At 39.3% G+C, this 20,738-nt stretch overlaps 2 protein-coding genes and 1 long non-coding RNA gene across 5 annotated transcripts; 1 reads left to right on the top strand and 2 right to left on the bottom strand.

Moving 5' to 3' along the window:
* Positions 1–10,464: 10,464 nt before the first annotated feature.
* On the top strand, positions 10,465–12,129 carry LOC142142687 (uncharacterized). 2 transcript variants are annotated; one of them, XR_012689279.1, is made up of 4 exons: positions 10,465–11,116; positions 11,242–11,607; positions 11,692–11,754; positions 11,987–12,129. It is a non-coding gene; the product is annotated as an uncharacterized LOC142142687 (long non-coding RNA). The 2 variants fall into 2 exon arrangements; XR_012689278.1 differs by having other exon boundaries at positions 11,692–12,129.
* A 2,580-nt stretch (positions 12,130–14,709) lies between these two features.
* Positions 14,710–16,546, bottom strand: LOC142143700 (uncharacterized). The gene is made up of 4 exons (XM_075201758.1): positions 16,454–16,546; positions 15,530–16,328; positions 15,291–15,380; positions 14,710–15,027 (listed from the first exon to the last, which is right to left on the bottom strand). The coding sequence occupies exons 1-3, from the start codon at positions 16,488–16,490 to the stop codon at positions 15,377–15,379; spliced, it is 840 nt and encodes a 279-aa protein (XP_075057859.1). The 5' UTR covers positions 16,491–16,546; the 3' UTR covers positions 14,710–15,027; positions 15,291–15,376.
* A 145-nt stretch (positions 16,547–16,691) lies between these two features.
* Positions 16,692–19,544, bottom strand: LOC142143699 (uncharacterized). 2 transcript variants are annotated; one of them, XM_075201756.1, is made up of 7 exons: positions 18,813–19,544; positions 18,662–18,733; positions 18,498–18,548; positions 17,570–17,632; positions 17,427–17,489; positions 17,009–17,071; positions 16,692–16,810 (listed from the first exon to the last, which is right to left on the bottom strand). In XM_075201756.1, the coding sequence occupies exons 1-7, from the start codon at positions 19,417–19,419 to the stop codon at positions 16,710–16,712; spliced, it is 1,020 nt and encodes a 339-aa protein (XP_075057857.1). In that variant the 5' UTR covers positions 19,420–19,544; the 3' UTR covers positions 16,692–16,709. The 2 variants fall into 2 exon arrangements, with proteins under 2 accessions (XP_075057857.1, XP_075057858.1); XM_075201757.1 differs by lacking the exon at positions 17,570–17,632 and having other exon boundaries at positions 16,695–16,810; positions 17,427–17,483.
* Positions 19,545–20,738: the final 1,194 nt, after the last annotated feature.

Genomic DNA, 20,738 nt, shown 5'->3' with positions numbered 1-20,738 from the left:
AGAGCAGAGGATGGGGACAGAGAGCAGAGGATGGGGACAGCGGGGCAGAGAGGGGGGACAGCGGGGCAGAGGATGGTGACAGCGGGGCAGAGGATGGGGACAGAGAGCAGAGGATGGGGACAGAGAGCAGAGGAGGGGGACAGAAAGCAGAGGATGGTGACAGCGGGGCAGAGGAGGGGGACAGAGAGCAGAGGATGGGGACAGAAAGCAGAGGAGGGGCACAGCGGGGCAGAGGAGGGGGACACAGCGTGAAAGGGGCAGTGGAGGGGGACACAGCGTGAGAGGGGCAGTGGAGGGGGACACAGCGTGTGAGGGGCAGTGGAGGGGGACACAGCGTGAGAGGGCAGAGGAGGGGGACACAGCGTGAGAGAGCAGAGGAGGGGACAGCGTGTGAGAGGGCAGAGGAGGGGGACAGCGTGAGAGAGAGCAGAGGAGGGGACAGCGTGTGAGAGGGCAGCGTGTGAGAGGGCAGAGGAGGGGGACATTGTGAGAGAGGGCAGAGGAGGGGGGACAGCGTGACAGAGCAGAGGAGGGGGGACAGCGTGACAGAGGGCAGAGGGGGCAGTGTTTGAGAGTGCAGTGTGTCTGGATGCAGAGGGGGCAGAGTGCCTGAGGGCAGAGTGTCTGGATGGAGCGGGGGCATTTTTGCATACAACTAAATAAGTATTTCTGTCCTGACCTAAATACTTATTACAATTTTTTTGACCCAACTACTTCTAAAACAGGACTGCTCAATAATTATTTTTTGAGGGTTGTCTTGAAAAAATTTGGAGACTCTAAGGGTGCCGCGAACTGCAAAAGTTTAGGAACCACTGGCCTAGGTGATTTCCAAGAACCCACTAGGACGTGCGGTCCTCATAGAATGTATTACATCAAACTGTGGGATTCAATTGGCTGCAGTGTCTGGCTACCCACAACACGGTAAGTGATCTTTGCTCATTATTCATTGCAGCTTAGTGGGGTGTGAGGAAAATTTAGCAGAGGTTTCAGCCTCAACATTGGCGCAATGTGTCTCTGTGGTCTGTTCTGGAGACACATCATGCTGAACTGAATCTCTCTGTAAGACATTATTTTATATAACGTATTCTTTCTTTCAATTGCTTAGCGTTTTTGGATTAGTTTTGGAAAGAATGATGACTAGCACCAAAGAGCGCATATTATCAGGATCGTAGCACCCAGTACATACAGAAAAGACTACAACCTTGCTTCTATGGATCATCTAATAGATGTAAAAGTCGCTCCGGAGCCTGCAGATCCTTGAAATTCCATTATGAAACTGAAAACAATATAAAAAATACAATAGTGTACACTGTGCGATTCATCAAATTTCTTCAAATGTTGAAAAAAACACTCATCTATCGTTGGTGGACATTCTTACACCGATATTCACCAGTGGGTGTATGGAGGGACACCTTTGATCATGGTGTCCCAACGATCAGAAATCAAGCAGGGCTTTATCCTCTGATTTGTCAATTTTCTGGAGGCTGTGTGTCTATGTGAAAAGAATATTGCATTTTAGATATTCATTATATTTATGCATAATTTAGATTTATTTCAAATAGAGACTGACCAAAAAGATTTTAAACACATTTACACTAATAAAAACAATAAAAAAATAATTTAAAACAGTTTAAGAATATATAAGATATATATATATATATATATATATATATATATATATATATATATATATATATATAGAGAGAGAGAGAGAGAGAGAGAGAGAGAGAGATCCAGAATACTTTTCTTACAGTCATCAGATACAACTCGTTTCCCAGATCTCTGTCTACTTCCTCAGGTAAGTATGATCTAAATTATGCATAACTAATGTTTCCATGATATTAATTTTCCTGTTAAAGAAATACTCATTCACATGTATATGAGAAGATTTTATTCTGAGATTGTTCCTTTCAAGAAAGATTTTTAAGGCCATCGGTATAATGAATGTCCAGAATGCAATATTCTTTTAACATAGACACACAGCCTGCAGAATTGACAAATCAGAGGATAAAACTCTCCTTTAGATCTGATCGTTGGCACACCGTGATCACCAGAGTGGACATCGATGGACACACACCCACCGGTGGACATCGGTGTAAAAATGTCCAAAGTGCTTATACCACCACCAATAGGTGAGTGTTTTTGTTCAAATTTGATGAATCACAGTGTATACTATAGTGCTTTTTCTATTGTTTTTGGTATCATATTAGAGTTTCAAGGATCTACATGCACCGGAGCAAGATTTCAATGCATTAGCTTTTTTGAACTAACTGCCCTATAAAATTAGTTACTGTATTACTGATTTTTATTATGTCCGTTATACTGAGTTGCCTGTGCACATTGGAAGTACAAATCTCTATTTTGTTGTTTGGACATATTTGGGTTCTTATGAAAATACAGCACACAGGTAACTAGCTATCATCACATTTTTTACATCACAACTTCCTCCCCCTCACTGACAATTTGTTCAAGGTATGATGATGTGTGTTTGATTTCTGCTCCCTGTCAATATTTGGTTGGATGATGATTAACTCATTCCCCCCCCCTCGCTCCAGTAATCCCGCTAACCTTATCCCTATCTCCCCTCTGTCCGCCTTCCCCTTCTCCTGTGCCCTCTGGAACTCCAGATCTGTCTGTAATAAACTGCCTACCATTCACAACCTCTTCATCTCCAACTCTCTTAACCTTCTAGCTATCACGGAAACCTGGCTCTCAACTACCGACACTGTTTCCCCCGCTGCTCTCTCCCATTGAGGCCTCTCCTTCTCCCACTCCACCAGACCGAAAGACCGTCCGGGAGGTGGCGTGGGCCTCCTCCTTTCCCCCAACTGTACCTTTCGGGTCATTCCCACTGTACCTTCCCTCTCCTTCTTCTCTTTCGAAGTTCACGCTATCCGTCTCTTCTCCCCCATCCACCTTCGTGTCGCTGTCATTTACCGCCCCCGTGGCCCTATTTCTGTCTTTCTTGATAACTTTGCAGCCTGGCTTCCCCACTTCCTTTCCTCCGACCTCCCCTCCATTATTCTTGGCGACTTTAACATCCCTATTGATAACCCCACCGATCCCGCCTCCATCAAACTCCTTGCCCTGTCCTCTTCCTTCAGTCTCTTTCAGTGGACTACATCCCCCACCCACTGTCTTGGTCAATCCCTTGATCTTGTTTTCTCTCATCTTTGTGCTCTTTCCGACTTCTCTAACTCCCCCTTTCCGCTCTCTGACCACCACCTCCTCTCCTTTACTCTGTCGTCCTCCCCTGCAACCCCCCTGCCTAAATCCACCTCACCAAGCGCAACCTTTAGGCTCTGGACCCTACCTCCTTCTCCTCTTCTCTGGACACTCTTCTTGCCCCACTTCCTACCCTGGTCTGCCCTGAGCAGGCGACCTTCCTCTACAACCTCTCCCTTACCACTGCTCTGGATGCCCTTGCCCCTGCCTCTTCTGTCAACTGCCGCCATCGGTTACCCCAACCTTGGCACTCTAAATTTACCCGCTTCCTTCAGAAGTGCACTTGTGCTGCTGAGCGTCTATGGAGAAAATCTCGCTCCCTGGCCGATTTCCTTCACTTTAAGTTTATCCTCTCCTCCTTCAGCTCTGCCCTCTCCCTTGCCAAACAATCTTTCTTTAAGTCTCTCATCTTTTCTCAGTCCTCCAATCCCCGCCGCCTCTTTGCCACTTTTAACTCCCTCCTCTCCTCCCCTCTCCCCCCTATCCCTCTCTCCCTCTCTGCCACTGATTTCGCCTCCTTCTTCTCCTCTAAAATTGAGGCTATCAGATTGGACATCTCCCCCTCATCGCTTACTTCAGCCACTGTCATCGTACCTTCCTCCTCTAATAACCAACCCTGGTGCTCCTTTCGCCCCACATCGGGTGACAAAGTCCACTCCCTCATTCTCTCTTCTCCTCCCTCCACCTGCCAGCTGGATCCCATCCCCTCTCACCTCCTTCGCTCCCTTTACCCCTCTGCCTGCGCCCACCTTGCACACATCTTCAATCTGTCTCTCTACTGGCATCGTCCCCTCTTCCTTCAAACATGCCCTTATCTCCCCCATTCTTAAGAAACCTAACCCTGACCCCACCTCTCTAGCTAACTACCGCCCCATTTCACTTCTCCCCTTTGCCTCCAAACTACTTGAGAGGATTGTCTGCAGCCGCCTCTCCAGTCACCTCTCTGCTAAGTCCCCTCCACTCGACTGAAACCGCCCTGGCCAAAGTTACTAATGACCTCCTCTCGGCCAAATCCAGGGGCGACTTCTCCCTGCTCATTCTCTTGGACCTCTCTGCGGCCTTTGACACCATGGACCACCCCCTCCTTCTGCAGACCCTTCTCTCTCTCTGCCTCTCCGGCACTGTCCTCACTTGGTTCACCTCATACCTTGCCAACCGCTCCTTCTCTGTCTCCACTCCGGATTCATGCTCTCCCCCTTCCCCCCTCCTCGTTGGGGTCCCTCAGGGCTCTGTTCTCGGCCCTCTTCTTTTCTCAATCTACACCACCTCCCTGGGTGATCTCATCTCCTCCTTTGGTCTCCAGTATCACCTCTATGCTGATGACATTCAACTCTGCATCTCCTCTCCTGACCTTTCCCCCACCCTCCTCTCTCGTGTTTCTGACTGCCTCTCCGCTATCTCCTCCTGGATGACGTTTTCTCAAAATCAACATTGCGAAAATTGAACTCATTGTTTTCCCTCCTTCTAAATCTTCTACCCACCGTGAACTTTCCATCACCGTTAACAACAGTACCATCTCTGCTGTTCCCCAACTCCGCTGCCTGGGTGTCATCCTGGACTCCTCCCTCTCCTTTGCCCTCCACATTAAATCTCTTGCCCACTCCTGTCGTCTCCAACTACGGAACATTGTCCGCATTCGGCCCTTCCTCTCCCAGGAGGCTGCCAAAACCATCATCCATGCTCTCATTATTTCCCATCTCGATTACTGCAACCTTCTCCTCACCGGCCTCCCCCACTCCCATCTCGCCCCCCTACGCTCTATACTTAACGCTGCTGCGAGACTTATTTTTCTCTCACGCCGCTCTTCCTCGGCCTCCCCTCTCCTCCTTGCCCTCCACTGGCTCCCTTTCCCCTTCAGAATCCTCTTTAAATTCCTCACTGTCACCTACAAGGCCCTCTCCCACTCCACTGCCCCTTATATCTCCAATCTCCTCTCCATCCGCACTCCTGCCCGTTCCCTGCGTTCGTCCAATGACCATCGCCTTTCCTCTGTACTGATCACCTCATCCCATGCCAGAGTCCGAGACTTCTCCCGTGCTGCCCCCCTTCACTGGAACAACCTCCCTTCCTCCATCCGCCTGTCCCCTAATCTTGGCTCCTTCAAGCGGGCTCTCAAAACCCATCTGTTCCTTAAGGCCTTCCAACCTTCCACTTAACCTTATCATTCTCATCTCCTCCCACTTTCCCGTCTACTCTTGTACTTGAACCCCTCTGACTCCCCTTGTGCCTGCTGTCCGTCTCCCCTCCCCTTAGTATGTAAGCTCCTTTGAGCAGGGCCCTCTTTCCTTCTGTCTCAATACCATTTCTTCTTCTCCTACACCACTCTATTTGCTTTGCTTGGAGATATTGAAGTCTTGGTGATACTTGTTCTACTCTGTACTGTCATACCCTTGTATTCTGTCTGTACTGTATATTGTACGGCGCTGCGGACATCTTGTGGCGCCATATAAATAAAGAATAATAATAATAATAATTAACTCTGGTGTCTTGCAGTCCTCAAGTGTCTGGGCACTGTAAAAGTACACCACTTACGCTTACAGACAATTCGACAGACTAAAGAGCCTACCTCAAGACCATCCGCAGCCGTCTCACACTCCCAGTAAGGTAGGTGCTGACAGTGATCAGATTTTGGAATTCAGCTTGCGATAAAATTCATGTAAAAATCATATAAAAAGCAGGATGTCAGTTTACTTAGTATCAGATTGAAAGCACAGCAAAATAAATATTGAGAGAACAAACACACGGGCAGCTAACATCCTTCTATGGTGCATTCACCTAAGCTGCGTTCACATTAAGAAAATACTTTACACCACATAATGAATGTTAACTGGTCTTTAGTACTGCTGTGTACCATATGGACAAGGTAAACAATGCTCTTGTACCCTCAAACTAGTCATTTCATTAGTGACAGCATCTAGGGCTCCAGATTCCAAATCAAGTCCTGAAAGGAACATGCTGTACAAAATAACATCATAGTCAGGTTCTGAAAACATTTCACAACATGCTTTAAGTATTCTGTAACATGAAACATGACAACGTAACAACCTTACACAATATGTTGTGGTACAAGAAGAGGAATTTAGAGATAAATCAAATATTTAAGGCTGGCTGTAGATACACACATTTCACATTTTAGAATAAATTATTGGCTTTATATATGGTTAGATAAAATTTCAATTACAGTACTCATGTTGCGATCTTATAATAAATGACCAGGTTATTATTGAATGATTGCTTCACACATTATTGTTAGTTTTTTGTTGGCTAATTAGAAAACACTCACTTCAAATAACTTCCATTCCACCACTTCAGATTAAAATCCTCCACCATTCCCAATCATATTATTGATTGATTCAGGAATCTATATCTGATTGTGTTTTATCAACTGTCTCACACTTGTTGATTTCCTTACATTTGACTACAATCTATTTAATCTTAAAAATCAGCATTAAAGGTGTATAAACAGTATGCTAACTTTCACTGAAACACTGAAGTCTGATATCTAGCCACAGTAACAAATTGGAAGAAACATTTTCATATATTTACAGGTATTATTTGTCACAAACATTTTGCATAAACTTAAATCTGAAATACACATTCAGTTTTATGATAAAAACAGTATTATAAAAATAATTTATTATACAATCATGGCCAAAAGTTTTGAGAATGACACAAGTATTGGTTTTCACACAGTTTGCTGCTTCAGTGTTTTTAGACCTTTTTGTCAGATGTTGCTATGGTATACTGAAGTAAAATTACAAGCATTTCATAAGTGTCAAAGGCTTTTATTGACAATTAAATTAAGTTTATCAATATTTGCAGTGTTGGCATGCTGTCAATCAACTTCAGGGCCACATACTACTGATGGCCACCCATTCCTGCCTAATCAATGCTTGGAGTTTGTCAGAATTTGTGGGTTTTTGTTTGTCCATCCACCTCTTGAGGATTGACCACAAATTCTGAATGGTATTAAGGTCTGGGGAGTTTCCTGGCCATGACCCAAAATTACGATGTTTTGATCCACGAGCCACTTAGTTATCACTTTTGCCTTATGGTAAGGTACTCCTTCATGCTGGAAAAGGCATTGTTCATCACCAAACTGTTCTTTTCTGGTTGGGAGAAGTTGCTCTTGGAGGATGTTTTGGTACTATTCTTCTGTGTTCTTAGGCAAAATTGTGAGTGAGCCCACTCCCTTGGCTGAGAAGCAACCCACACAAATGAATGGTCTCAGGATGCTTTACTGTTGGCATGACACAGGACTGATGGTAGCGCTCACCTTTCCTTTTTCGGACAAGTGTTTTTCCAGATGCCCCAAACAATCTGAAAGGACATTCATCAGAGAAAATGACTTTACCTCAGTCTGCAGCAGTCCAATCCCTGAACCTTTTGCAGAATATCAGTCTGCCCCTGATGTTTTTCCTGGAGCGAAGTGGCTTTTTTGCTGGCCTTCTTGACACCAGGCCATCCTCCAAAAGTCTTCGCCTCACTGTGCGTGCAGATGCACTCACACCTGCCTGCTGCCATTCCAGAGCAAACTTAATCCTCAGCTGAATCAACTTTAGGAGACAGTGTTTGCGCTTGCTGGATGTTCTTCGGTGCCCTGAAGTCTTTTTCACAACTATTGAACCTCTCTCCTTGAAGTTCTTGATGATCTGATAAATGGTTGATTTAGGTGCAATCTTAATAGCAGCAATATCCTTGCTTGTGAAGCCCTTTTTGTGCAAAGCAATGATGACTGCACATGTTCCTTGCAGATAACCATGGTTAACAGAGGAAGAACAATGAATTCAAGTATCACCATCTTTTTAAAGCTTCCAGTCTGTTATTCTAACTCAATCAGCATGACAGAGTGATCTCCAGCCTTGTGCTTGTAAACACTCACCTGTGTTAACGAGAGAATCACTGACCTGATGTCAGCTGGTCCTTTTGTGGCAGGGCTGAAATGCAGTGGAAATGTTGTTTTTGGGATAAAGTTCATTGTCATGACAAAGAGAGACTTTGAAATGAATTGTAATTCATCTGATCACTTTTCATGACATTCTGGAGTATATGCAAATTGCCATCATAAAAACTAAAAAATACGGCTGTCTTGAGCCTCCTTAATTATGAATGTAATCATGTGAGTGAGGTAACATTTATACAGCCTCTGCTGTACGTTTCAGTCTTCTCACTATTGTACGATACACGATCACCAGTACTTCATCGTGTGTAAAATGTAGGTCATGTTTTGGGATCCACTGCAAAAGTGAGAATGCCCTGAATGCTCAATATCCTTCACTTAAAGCCATTAAATACCTTGTCCCACAGCACAAAATCCTAACCCATATTCAGCAAGGAACTTCTCCATCCATATTCAGGAAAGAAAGCTGCCGACTACTAATCACTGCAACTGCTCAAACCTTCAGTCACCTTTCATACTCATTATGGAAATAACACCCCCAAAGAGTCTGCACAATGTACCTGTTGCTGACAATATAATATCTAACCATGCTCTTATTAAAAGAAATGGTCAACACTCTAAATGACACATGATTAACATAGCCAAATATCAGGTATTTTCTATAAAGCTTGTAAAATGAATTTTGAGCATCAGGGATGCCAGTTCTTGCATTTACTGGAACATCATTGTTCTTGTATATTATTATGAAAAATAAATAAAATTGACATTCGCTGAAAACATGTAAACCTGCAAGTAGATTTCACACAGCTATATAGTCTGAGATTGCTGATGGAAGTTCCTGGAAGACCACAGCAGAAGTGATATTCCTGATGAAGTATGTGGCAGGCATGTGCTTTATGTGTCTAATTATATGTCTCTCCAAGAATTAGAGCTAATGATAGGTCTCTGCATTTCCAAGTAAAGTAAATGCTGGATTTAATATATTCTAGATACATCACGATGATGAGATACCTCCTGTATGTCACACTGTTCCTGCTATCTACCTCATCCTGTTACTCAGGTATATTACATTGTTTTATAAGGATATCATTTGCTTTTTTAAGTATTTTATACATCTAGGTTTTAAATGTATATTTTAAATGAGTATTAATGTATCATTTATCTTACAAATATAAAGTAGACGACACCAGCGGGCTGAACATTTTGTTTTTTTTATGGTATAGAACCTTCTGCACTAAACATGTAACAAAACAAAGTGAGCCTGATTCATTAAGGAATGTAAATGCTGATAAAATGCATAGGGGGGTATTCAATTGTTAGCGAGTTTTGAAGTTCGAGCGCGTTAAGTCATTTTTTAGCTATTTTTCCTTTTTTTCGAGCGCGGAAACTTCTCCCTCAATTCTATTCTTTTTTTTTTTTTTACCGAAAAGGTGTTTTCGCGCTCCAACCGTTTGTCAATGTTAAAGTATAGGCTGGATGTGAACGCTCAGCGGGAAAAGCTATTCAATTGTTTTTTAACGCTGAGTGTGAAAAAGTAAAATCTGCAGTTTCATCTCGCACCTCCTTGGTCTGCTCAAAGTAAAAGATTTTTTTTTTTAGTTATTAAAAAAAGATATTAAACTGAAGATTAGGTGTAAAAGTTAATTAAAACAACCTGAAAACGTAAAATAACTTTTTTTTAACAAAAATACAGTGTAAATAATGAAATATTTTTTCAAAGTTCCCCCTTTAAAAAAATCCATCAGTGGTGCAGTCCTATTTTATTTAAACTAATTTTTTTTTTTTTCATTCCAAACACTTGAGTGTACAGTTGTGGTGATCAGCTCTGTGGTGAACTGACTGTTGCCTCAGTGTTTTTTTTGTGCATACCAATCTTTCTGAGCATTTTCCAGTAGTGTTCGTTGGTGGATTATCCAGGATTTCCTAAAGATAAGTATCGTATTTGTGCTTGGTGTTGTCTGTCTGTAAAGTTTGCAAAATTAACATATAAATTAATCACTTACACCAATTAAATATCATATAAAAATAGTGCATCTCACAGGTCCATTAATCCCCTGCACAAACATTCATTTTCCCTACAATTTTTATTAAAAATAGTTAAATACTTTAGTTTCAAATTCACCCCTTTTAATTATTGTCTCATTTCAATGGAGCCATTCGTGGACACAGTGTGGATGTACATGTATGCTGCATGTATGGAGGAGACTGCTTTGGATGAAATGCAAGGTGCTGCAAATGTGGGAGTGTCTGGAGAGAATGTTGATGTTTGTGATGTGAATGCGGGTATGGAAGAGGGAGAGGCTGTGGGAGAGAATGGTAGACAGGCAATGGCTGCATTGTCCAGTGTGGCAAGTAGGACTAGGATCCCCAGGCCGCGTCTGTACCGCAACAGGCGTTTGCTTGATGGATTGGCCGAGGACGAGGTGAGAAGACTATATCGCCTATCGTCCTCTGCAATTTACAATCTGTATGAGATTGTAAAACAGGACCTGGAACCTCGTTACCCTAGTAACCGTGCAGTCCCTGGACTTGCCAAACTGCTTGGTGTTTTGCATTTTCTTGCCTCAGGAACATTTCAGCCCACCTTGGCAGTTATTGCCGGGTATTCCCAGCCCACTTTTTCTAGGATCCTGTTCCAGGTCCTAAATGCCCTCAAAAAGCACACTGCAACGTTTATTAATTTCCCGCAGTCTGCCAATGAGTGGCGTGAGGTCAAAGCTAAATTTTACGCTTTGTCTCAAATGCCCAATGTGCTGGGTGCAATTGATTGCACCCACATTGCCCTTACACCACCCCGTCGAATGGAAGAATGTTTTCGTAATCGAAAACACTTCCATTCCATCAATGTTCAGATGGTTTGTGATGCTAAGCAAAAAATCACTAATGTTGTTGTTGGTTTCCCAGGTTCATCCCATGACTCCTTCATCCTGCAACAGTCGTCCTTATTCCGTAATTTCGAAGCAAGATCCTTTCCAGATGGCTGGCTGCTTGGTAATTTTTTTTGTATTTTTTTTTTTTGTTAATTGTGTATTACAAGTGTAGTTGTAAACCCTTAAAAAAATTTAATGATGTGTCACTGTTTTTAAAAATGTGTTTTTTTTTGGTTTTTTTTTAAGGCGACGGTGGATATGGAAATCGTTCCTGGTTGCTGACTCCTTTAAGCAACCCTGTATCTTCCTCAGAAAAAAGGTACCAATCAGCACACATTCGTACCAGGGGTGTAATAGAAAGAACCTTTGGTACACTTAAAAGCCGGTTCCGCTGTTTAGACCGGTCCGGCGGTGTGCTTTTATATTCACCCTCCAAAGTTTGCGATATAATTATTGGTTGCTGTATTCTTCACAATATTTGTATTGCAAACCAATTGGAGGTTGAAATTGATCCAGATATTAGTTTGGATTTGGACCTTTCTCCTGAGCTTGGTCAGATGGAGGAGTTTGCAACTCATGTTCGTCAACGTGTAATAGAAGATTTTTTTTCATGTAAGTATTACTTTTTTTACAACGGTAAAATTGATGTGTGTATTTTATAAAAAAAATAATATTCTTGTACTATTATATATACAGGAATGATGGCAAACTGTGTACCTGGCCCCAAAGGAGGATATAATCTAGCTTTTCAGAAAATGGGTAAGGAAGTGAAAAATAACATCATGGTGAGTATAATTTTTTTTTATACTTTAAAAAAATGTATTTGTTGTATTGCATTTATATGTAAGGGAGTGATGTGATTGGATATGTCAATTGATAACTGAAATCTTTTGACAATATTGCTGACCCTTAATAATTTTTTTATGAAATGCAAATCAAATTTATTTTTCTTAATAGAGTGATACTGACCTAATTTTCTTTTTTCTAATAGATCTCCTAAAAACAAAGCAACATGGATCTTTTGGATATTGGACTGAAAAAAAATATGCAGAGAGAAGCAGTGTGGTGTCCATTTATTTTATTTTTTTTTCTCTAGGACTATACACAATAAAATAAAAACGACTTATTCCAAAATGTATTCATATATAAGTTTCAAAAAGTGATCACTGCAGTACCTTTTTGAATAATCATCCAACAAAAGTGACTTTACTCTTAAATATTGTTTCCTTTATTTTTTTATATCAATAAACAATTTTTTATTTTTTTTAATTTTTTTTTTGTGATAGGCACTATAGCAGGGGAAGAGAAATGCAGTTTGGTCCCACTGTCATAATTACTAATCAACCACATACTGTTCAGTGCTGCCCTTGATTCCTTAGTGAGTGCTGTCCCCTAAAAATTGTAGTTGGCCTCCCCCCTAGGGACACCCAGCCCAGTGCTGATAGCACTACGGTTCTTCCTAATACCCCTGGCCTGGGGCTTATAAATGGGCATTTTGTTTTTATAAAAAAAAATAAAAATATTTATTTGAGGAACTACATGTCCCAGCCAGCAATGTTTGCCTAAATAGTGTGGCCATGCAGCTACTACTCTAACTACAAGCATCAGGATTCCCATGGCACCCAAAAAAGATTGATGCCACTTTGAGAACCAAAAGTGTCTTCATGCTCTTACACACATGGCTGGCTGGGATCTGTAGTTCCACAAATCAAATTATTAAATAAAAGCACAACACCCTCATTACAACCACAAATCTTTATAAAAAAAAATAAAAACCCCAAGAAATACAATAAACACCCTCATGTACACCTTATTAAAAAAAAGGAAGAAAAAAAGTAGCATTGCTGAAATACTCTGTTGCAGCCTTTACTAGAAAGACATGACAGCTACCGTGTTCTGATGCAGATGTACATCTTCTGAACCTAAATTTAAAGTTAACCCTAGTGCAGCCGACCTACTGCTGTTTAATTAGAAAAACTCTGGAAAAAATGTCAAAGCGTAACCCATATTTTCAATAAAACAGCACTGGGCAAACCAGCCTGGGTGATTAGCACTATAGCAGGGGTAAGAATGTCATAATGATTAAACACCCACAGACTGTTCAGCGCTGAGCTGGATTCCCTAGGGAGTGTGTTCCCCTTTAAAAATGTAAACGAGCCACCCCCCCCTAGGGACACTCACCCCACTACTGATAGCACTAGGGCTCTTCCTACCACCCTGGGCTGTGGGTAGTAGGGTAATAAAGGAAGAATATTTGTGTAAAAAAGTGAAATAAAAAACCATTTTATGTTGTGGAACTACAGGTCCCAGCCAGCATTGTTGCCCAAAATAGTGTGCCCACGCTGCTACCAGTATAAGTACAAGCACCAGCGTACCCACGGCAGCCAGGGCATGTTGGAACTTGTCAAAGCACAAGTGGAAACATGACGTGACACCCACGGCAGCCTGAGACCTGTAGTTAAACAAAACAAAATTTTTTGTTGGTTTCTTTTATATAAATATTTTTTTGGGGTAATGAGGGTGTTGTGATTTTATTTTACTATTTTGTTCAGTGGGTATGCTGGTGCTTGTACTTATACTAGTAGCAGCGTGGGGACAATAATTTGGCAAACATGGCTGCCTGGGACATGTAGTTCCACAAATCTGATTTTTTTTTTTTTTCCATACTAAATACACATTATTACCCTACTACCCAGAGCCCCTGCCTAGTAGGAAGAGCCCTAGTGGTATCAGCACTGGCCTGGGTGTCAATAGTGGGGTGGCACGCTTACATTTTTCAAGGGGAACACCCTTGTTAGCAAATCCAGGCCAGCGCTGAACAGTCTGTGGGTGTTTAGTCATTATGGCATTCTTACCCCTGCTATAGTGCCTATCACCCAAGTTGTTTGGCTATAATACACCCTGTTGTATCAATACCTTTTTAAAGAAAACGCTATACTTAGTTTAATCCCATTGAAAATTATCTCAAACTGCTATCTTGAGTGTTAAACATTCAACTCTTTCCCTGAAAGTTAATTTAATAATACTATTTCTTACCTAAGCACAACTTTTTTAATTTTATATTTAATTAAATTAAAAATATGTATGCCAATTTAACCACTAATGACTATATATCAGAGTAGGAGCCATTACAACCGTCATACATGTATACAAAAAAGTTTAGGGTACATGTAAAAATGTCATGTCTATTCTCTCTATTGTCATGTGCTGCATTTTTTTTTTTTCAAAAAATGGTTGCAGTAGTTCACAGTTAACAAGTCTACAACATCCCAACTTTAAAAAATGGAAATACTATCCCCCTAAAATATTGGCAAGGTAACTGCATTTGATGAAGGTGTATCTATCTAATAATTAAAGGAACAATAAATTCAAAAGTAAAATTTTATTGTACAAAATACATAAGATTTTTAATACATTTTTCTTAAGTTCATTCAGTCCCTTGGATTTTCAAGCTGTTTCTTTAAAATGACATCCACCAATTCCATCCGAACATCTGCAAGAAATTTTTTTTATTAAAAGCTTATCTTTGAAATTAATATTACATTTCACATCTAAATACTGGAACATTGATATAGTGCTTTAGTTTATATGGACACAAAACATATCCTATTGTTGGACTCTTGATAAGGAGAAAAATGTTAACATTCAAATAGACTGCATTAAAAATGTATGTCTAAGTCAATAGTTATATAGTTTTTTACCTGAAAACTAGTTATGTCTGCAATTTTCGATTCCATGTTCCTGAAAGTTGTATCCATCCAATATTTGGGTGCAATCTTAAAAAAGTAAAAAGAAAGAAGTGTATGTAAAACCTGTATTTTTTAACAAAATACAAACATAACTTTTAAAACAAGGAAGGATCAGTATAGAGTAGAATATTCATTGTCCATGTCACATCATATCCCTTCCATTCTGCAAAAAAAATTAAAAAATTACATTTTTATGAAAAAGAATAAACTGAAACAAACTCACCAAATATTTAACAATGCTGATCATTCCTGATGTTGAAAGGTCTGTACATTTCACTTTTTTCTGTGTTAGGATAAAAAACAAAAATTATGATTACTTAAATTTTCTCAAGAATAAAAAAAAAAAAAAAAGATATATTTATGTATATATAGATATATATATATATATATATATATATATATATATATATATATATATATACACACACACACACACACACACACACACACACACACACGAGGAGACAGACACACACAGAGAGAGACTCACACACACGGAGACTCAGACATTTCAGGCATGCATCCTAGAGAGAAATAAATAAATACCAAATAACATTGTAACGTAATGCTTTTGGATGATGTTATCCTCTTGCTTTCACTTCCTATGCATTTTGATCCACGATGCTTCTGGGTTACCTAGAATTGAATGTAAAACATAGAAATTAGGATACATTTACATTCGTATAAGAAACTTATAGACATTACTGTACATATGACATATTTTTGTTTTTATGTCACTAACCTATTATCAGTTATACGCTTCTTTTAACTAATCATTTTCTTACCCTTCTTCCTCAGATGAGACGGGGTTGATGATTTCCTCTTCTGGATGTTCCTGTAACAATTTCCTCCTTGCTAACTCCGCTCTTCTTACTTCCACCACGGGGGTGTGTAGTGCAGATGACGTCCTCTGCTGTGGTGTTGCGGGAACAAATCCAGAAATGTTCCAATCGGCTAATGGGACTGAAACATTACCCTGTACTCGCCGGAGTCTCAGCTCTTCACTGATATTCATTACATGCATTGACAGCATTTGCAGATGCATTGTCTGTTGTTGTTGTAGCATATGCATCTGTGCCATGGATTGATTCATCTGGTAATACACTGCTGTATTCTGCTCCATTGCAGCAGCCATTCGCGTTTGTAAGTTGTTATTTACTTGAATAGATGCTGACATTTCACTGTGCACTGTGATGAGTCGCTCCAGTAACGAATTGGTGGTATTACGGGAGCTTCGTACCTCTTCCACAACAGACGTTAAACGGTCTACCGAGTCACCAATTCTCTGAACTCTGTCTTCCATATTTCGGCGAGATGTTTCCTGCCTTCCTTCCATCTTTCTGGCAAAGTCTGTGATGGAATGAAACCGAGTGGCTTGTTCTGGCAGACCGTGCACCAGTTGTGTTGGAAGACTGGTGCCTGTGGAAGGTACCCTTGCTTGAGATGGACCTTCCCCTTCGGTGGTTGGAACTTGAAGGTTGGGGAAGGCTTGCTGTAGCATCTCAAATCTTGTTGCAGCATCTTCGTGGACCAAACTGTCAACTGGCGAAAATGTCAGTGATTGACTGTCATGTTCTAATTCCTCTGTAAAACCAAAAAAAAAAATACTACATCAATTATTCAGATATTACATTATATGATTTCAATGTTTAAAATAATTTGAGTAATGCATGTATTCTGATAAAAAAATAAAAAAAAAAATTAGTCACCGGTTACTGAGCAGACAGGAGATGCTATTTCTTCCATGGCAGCTTGAGAAAAAAAGGTGGATACTGGTGTTACCACCTGTTCCCTTGGGATGATGGATTTTAAAACATAAAATAAACAAATAATAATTAAAATTTGTCTATTAAATACCCCAAAAATATGTGAGACATTTCATTATCTAAAATGATACATGTGTACAATTACAATATGTATATTCCTATGGATCTGAAAAAAAAATACGATTATATTGCTAGATAGTTATGTACACACAATTTTCAACATCTTCATACCTTCACGACTATGAGCAAGGGTTATTGATGTTCCCCCTTCTTCACACATCTCTTCAACGGGTCGGCCTTCTATACATAAAAATAAATTAGATAAAATAAATTATTACATATATATCTATATATATATATATATATATATAGATAGATAGATATATAGATAGATAGATAGAGAGAGAGATAGATAGGTATATAGATAAAAAAAAAATGACACATTAAAAAAAAAGGTTGCTGAGACCAAACAAAAAATTAATTCTGTGTAAACATTACCTCGCTGTACATCAGCAACAGGTTCCGAGACGTGTACCTCAGTCACTCTTCTTCTCTTGTGAGCTGTAAGTTAATTTTAAAATACTATTAGATGCTATTATTAATTGTTGACAAGGATTTAAATAGTAATCAAGAGTGACAATGAGGAATAGTGAGTGAGAGAGTGTGATAGTGAAAGGAAAAGATAGAGAGAGATAAAGCAATATTAAAGAAAAAAAGAGGGAGAGTGACAGTTAAAAGAGAGAGTGATAGTGAAAGAGCGAGAAAGAGAGAGAGAGAAAGAGAGAGAGAGAGAGAGTGAAATAGAGAGAGACATTCATAGACCTAAGAGCGACAGTGATATAACAAGAGAGAGAGTTATAGTAAAAGAGAGAGAAGGAGATATATGCATATTGTTTTACAATGCAAATATAATTACCTTTTTTATTTGGTTCAACAGTTTTGGCAGGATGAGTAGACTTGGTTAAACGGCTTTCTTTTTCTGTAACAAATAATTATAATAAGCTTTGCAAAATGTACTATATTTAAAATATATTCTATCTACTTGATCACAATATATACCTTGATTGGAAGCCGTTGTCGCTACTTCCACTGCGACTTGTCTTGGCATAAGCAATGTCACACCTATAATAAAAAATAAAATTTATTTTTAGTTATATAGAAGCAATAACATTACATTTTTGTTTTTGGACAATTTTATGGAAATATTAGATGCACCAAAAATAACAACTTACATTTTACATTGGAAGAATATTTTTTTGATATATATTAATTGCATGCAATAATTATAGTAACAAGTGTAACATCAATTCCCTGGTATCATTAGACAAATGATATACATTTCTATCTTACTATTACAAAATTATAAACATGTAAATATGTATGTGTATATGTAGATATGTATGTGTATATGTAGATATATATATACACACACACTTGTAGGTTAATTGACTGCTATTGGAATTGACCCTAGTGTCTGTGTGTGTGAATTTAGACTGTAAGCTCCAATGGTGCAGGGACTGATGTGAGTGATTTCTCGATACAGTGCTGTGGAATCTGTGGCACTTAAAAAAAAATGGTGATGATGATGTATGTACATACATACACAAATATGTTTGATTAAATTTTGATGTAAAACCTAATAAAATAATAAACAACTTTATTATGGAACATTTTTTTTTTTTTATTTAACATAGGTGATATTGTCCATAAAAACTGTTATGTGTGAATAATATTGCTTTAAGGTTAAAAGTTTAAGGGCTACATTTAATAAGCTGTCGATTAGAAAAATTGGGGATGTTGCCTATAGCAATCAATCTAATTCTAGCTTTCATATAAAGCTAGAATCTAATTGGTTGCTATAGGCAACAGCCACACTTTTGCTAACTCGCAGCTTAGTAAATCTAGCACTATAATGGGTGTAATGTGTAGTGTAAAGTATGTAATCTATGGAGCATGTATACATGCATGTTACATCTTTATATCATACCTTCTCCTTCTACACTCCTCTGGCCCTTGTGTCCTTGAGAATAACCCAAATCTAAAATACATTAAAGAAAGATTTATTAGTACATCTTTATATAAGATTTTGGCAAGGCAAGTAAAAAAAAAAATTACAAAAAAAAACAACTTTATTATACATTTGCCATTTACCTCCTGATTTGGATTTTCTCTTCCGGGGTACTGCTTCACTTTCATGTCTTCTCCTTTGTGCTGCATCTTGTTCTGCAAAATTGTAAAAAAAAATTTAGAATTCTGTACAAATTTAATTGACATCGTCACTTTTATAGACAATTATACATACCTCGTGGCTGGAAGGTGGATGGATCAAGGGTGTCCACTGTCCCTTCCACTCCTTCCACAAGATCATCACTGAGAATTTGCCGCATCTTCTTCTCCCAAGGCTTAAATTTTAGGCGCAGTGGCTTGCCACCACCGGTTCCCCTAGAATGACGGGCAACGGCTGCCATCTTTGCCTTCGTGGTGCGCTTGCAGTCCCGAAAGCGTTTCATGCAAACCGCAACTGATCGGACTCGAACACCTACTGCGGACACAGCAGAGGCAATCTGGGACCAAATCTTCTGCTTATGCTTGAAGGACGCCTTCAGCGATTGGGCACCCTTCAGTGTCTCGTAATGTTGCAGTACCCCAGCAACAAGGACTTCATTCTCCTCAAGTGTGAAGCGCCTGGATCGTGTTACAGATGGTCCTTCTTCATCATCAGATCCACTCTCTGTAAGATGTTGCTGCTGGGTGCTTGTGCTGGCTTGCACGCTGCTCACAAACTGCTGCCGCCTTCTTTCTTCTTGGCGCTCCTCAGGTCGGTCTCTCCATTCCTCGCCACTGCTGACAATTTCTTCTTGGGTTCCCTGTGTAGAAGAAGAAGAAGAATCCCTACGCTCCCTAGACATGGCTACTCTAATAAATTTTCTTTGCAAAAATAAATAAAAACTATTGACTATTTAACAACACTTGCCTAAGGATACAGTACAATATCCTACTATAATACTAATAACAATTAATTAAACTACACAAGTACTTGACTAAAAAAAAAAATTCAGTTGTATTAAAAATAAATTATAATATAATTTTTAAGGGACCAAACTAGGTTAAATACAATCTATAAACTACAGAAAACTAAATGATAACTAAGGGAAAAAGGACAATAATACAACTGTAGAAATACAGCAAAAAAATAATGTAACACTAGATAAAAATATATGCAGTTGTATTTTAACTAAATTATATTATAATTTTTAAGGGACAAAACTACGTGCAATACAATCTATGTAGACTGCAAAGAAGTAAATGCAAACTAAATCAATTTTTATCCTAAAACAAGACAAAACTGCAATTGCTTAAATACAGGAAAAAAAATAATTTTTTTTTTAAAAATGTGTGTGTATGTAAATGTATATATATATATATATATATATATATATATATATATATATATATATATATAAATATATAAGGAGATATATGTGTGTGTGTGTGTGTGTGTGTGTGTGTGGTGGGTGCAATTAAATAAGTGTGGTATGTCTGTAGTATATTCTTGTGTGTATTTGCCTGTATTGTAAAAAAAAAATGTTATTTTTTATAAAAAATAGTGTGTATAGTGCAGTGTAGAGTCAACTCACTAATCCAATTTCGAAGATTAGAGCAATGGAGAGCAGTCAGGAGTCACAAGCCTCAGGAGTCACAAGCCACAGCAGTCACCAACCAAGTCAGCCAACAGCTATCAGCAAATGACAGTTTGCTGTTGGCTGCCTTATTTTTTCATACTGAGCTGCCAGCGTAAAACACTCCCCTTTAGATTTCAAACTCGCTAGGACCAATAGTAGAGCGCGAGGCGGAGGATGCAAAAAAACATTTGCATTGAGCGAGTTTGTTTTTAAAACGAGCGCTCAAACGGCAATAAACGAGCGCGGAATTTTTTTTCTTTTTCGAGCGCGAAATTTTATCGCGTCTCGCTAACAATTGAATACCCCCCATAGTGTTGATTACCCTTCTGATGCACACTCCTTTTTGGTAAAACTCCCCATACTTAAAAACCATAAAATAAAGACACGGACACCGACTTAAGTTTGGAGTAAAAAAGGTCCTTTTATTTTTATTATTATTATTTTTAAGTTATTTATTTATTTTTATTTTATTTCATTTTATTTTATCTATCAAAACTATCAAAATGCTATCAACAATTTGGACCTTTTTCTTTATAAAGGTGGCG

Source organism: Mixophyes fleayi, chromosome 3 (assembly GCF_038048845.1).
Source record: "Mixophyes fleayi isolate aMixFle1 chromosome 3, aMixFle1.hap1, whole genome shotgun sequence".
In the NCBI taxonomy this organism is placed as follows: Eukaryota; Metazoa; Chordata; class Amphibia; order Anura; family Limnodynastidae; genus Mixophyes; species Mixophyes fleayi.
This window is presented reverse-complemented; position numbering and strand designations above follow the sequence as displayed.

Excerpts from the sequence above, each read along its gene's own strand:
- LOC142143699 (XM_075201756.1), bottom strand. The coding sequence starts at position 19,419 with ATGTCTAGGGAGCGTAGGGATTCTTCTTCTTCTTCTACACAGGGAACC. Across the intron at positions 17,633-18,497 it reads GAGGAGTGTAGAAGGAGAAG|GTGTGACATTGCTTATGCCA; the intron begins GTATGATATAAA and ends TTTTTATTATAG. Across the intron at positions 17,072-17,426 it reads TGTTGAACCAAATAAAAAAG|CTCACAAGAGAAGAAGAGTG; the intron begins GTAATTATATTT and ends ATTAACTTACAG.
- LOC142143700 (XM_075201758.1), bottom strand. The coding sequence starts at position 16,490 with ATGGAAGAAATAGCATCTCCTGTCTGCTCAGTAACCG. Across the intron at positions 16,329-16,453 it reads TCCTGTCTGCTCAGTAACCG|AGGAATTAGAACATGACAGT; the intron begins GTGACTAATTTT and ends TTGGTTTTACAG.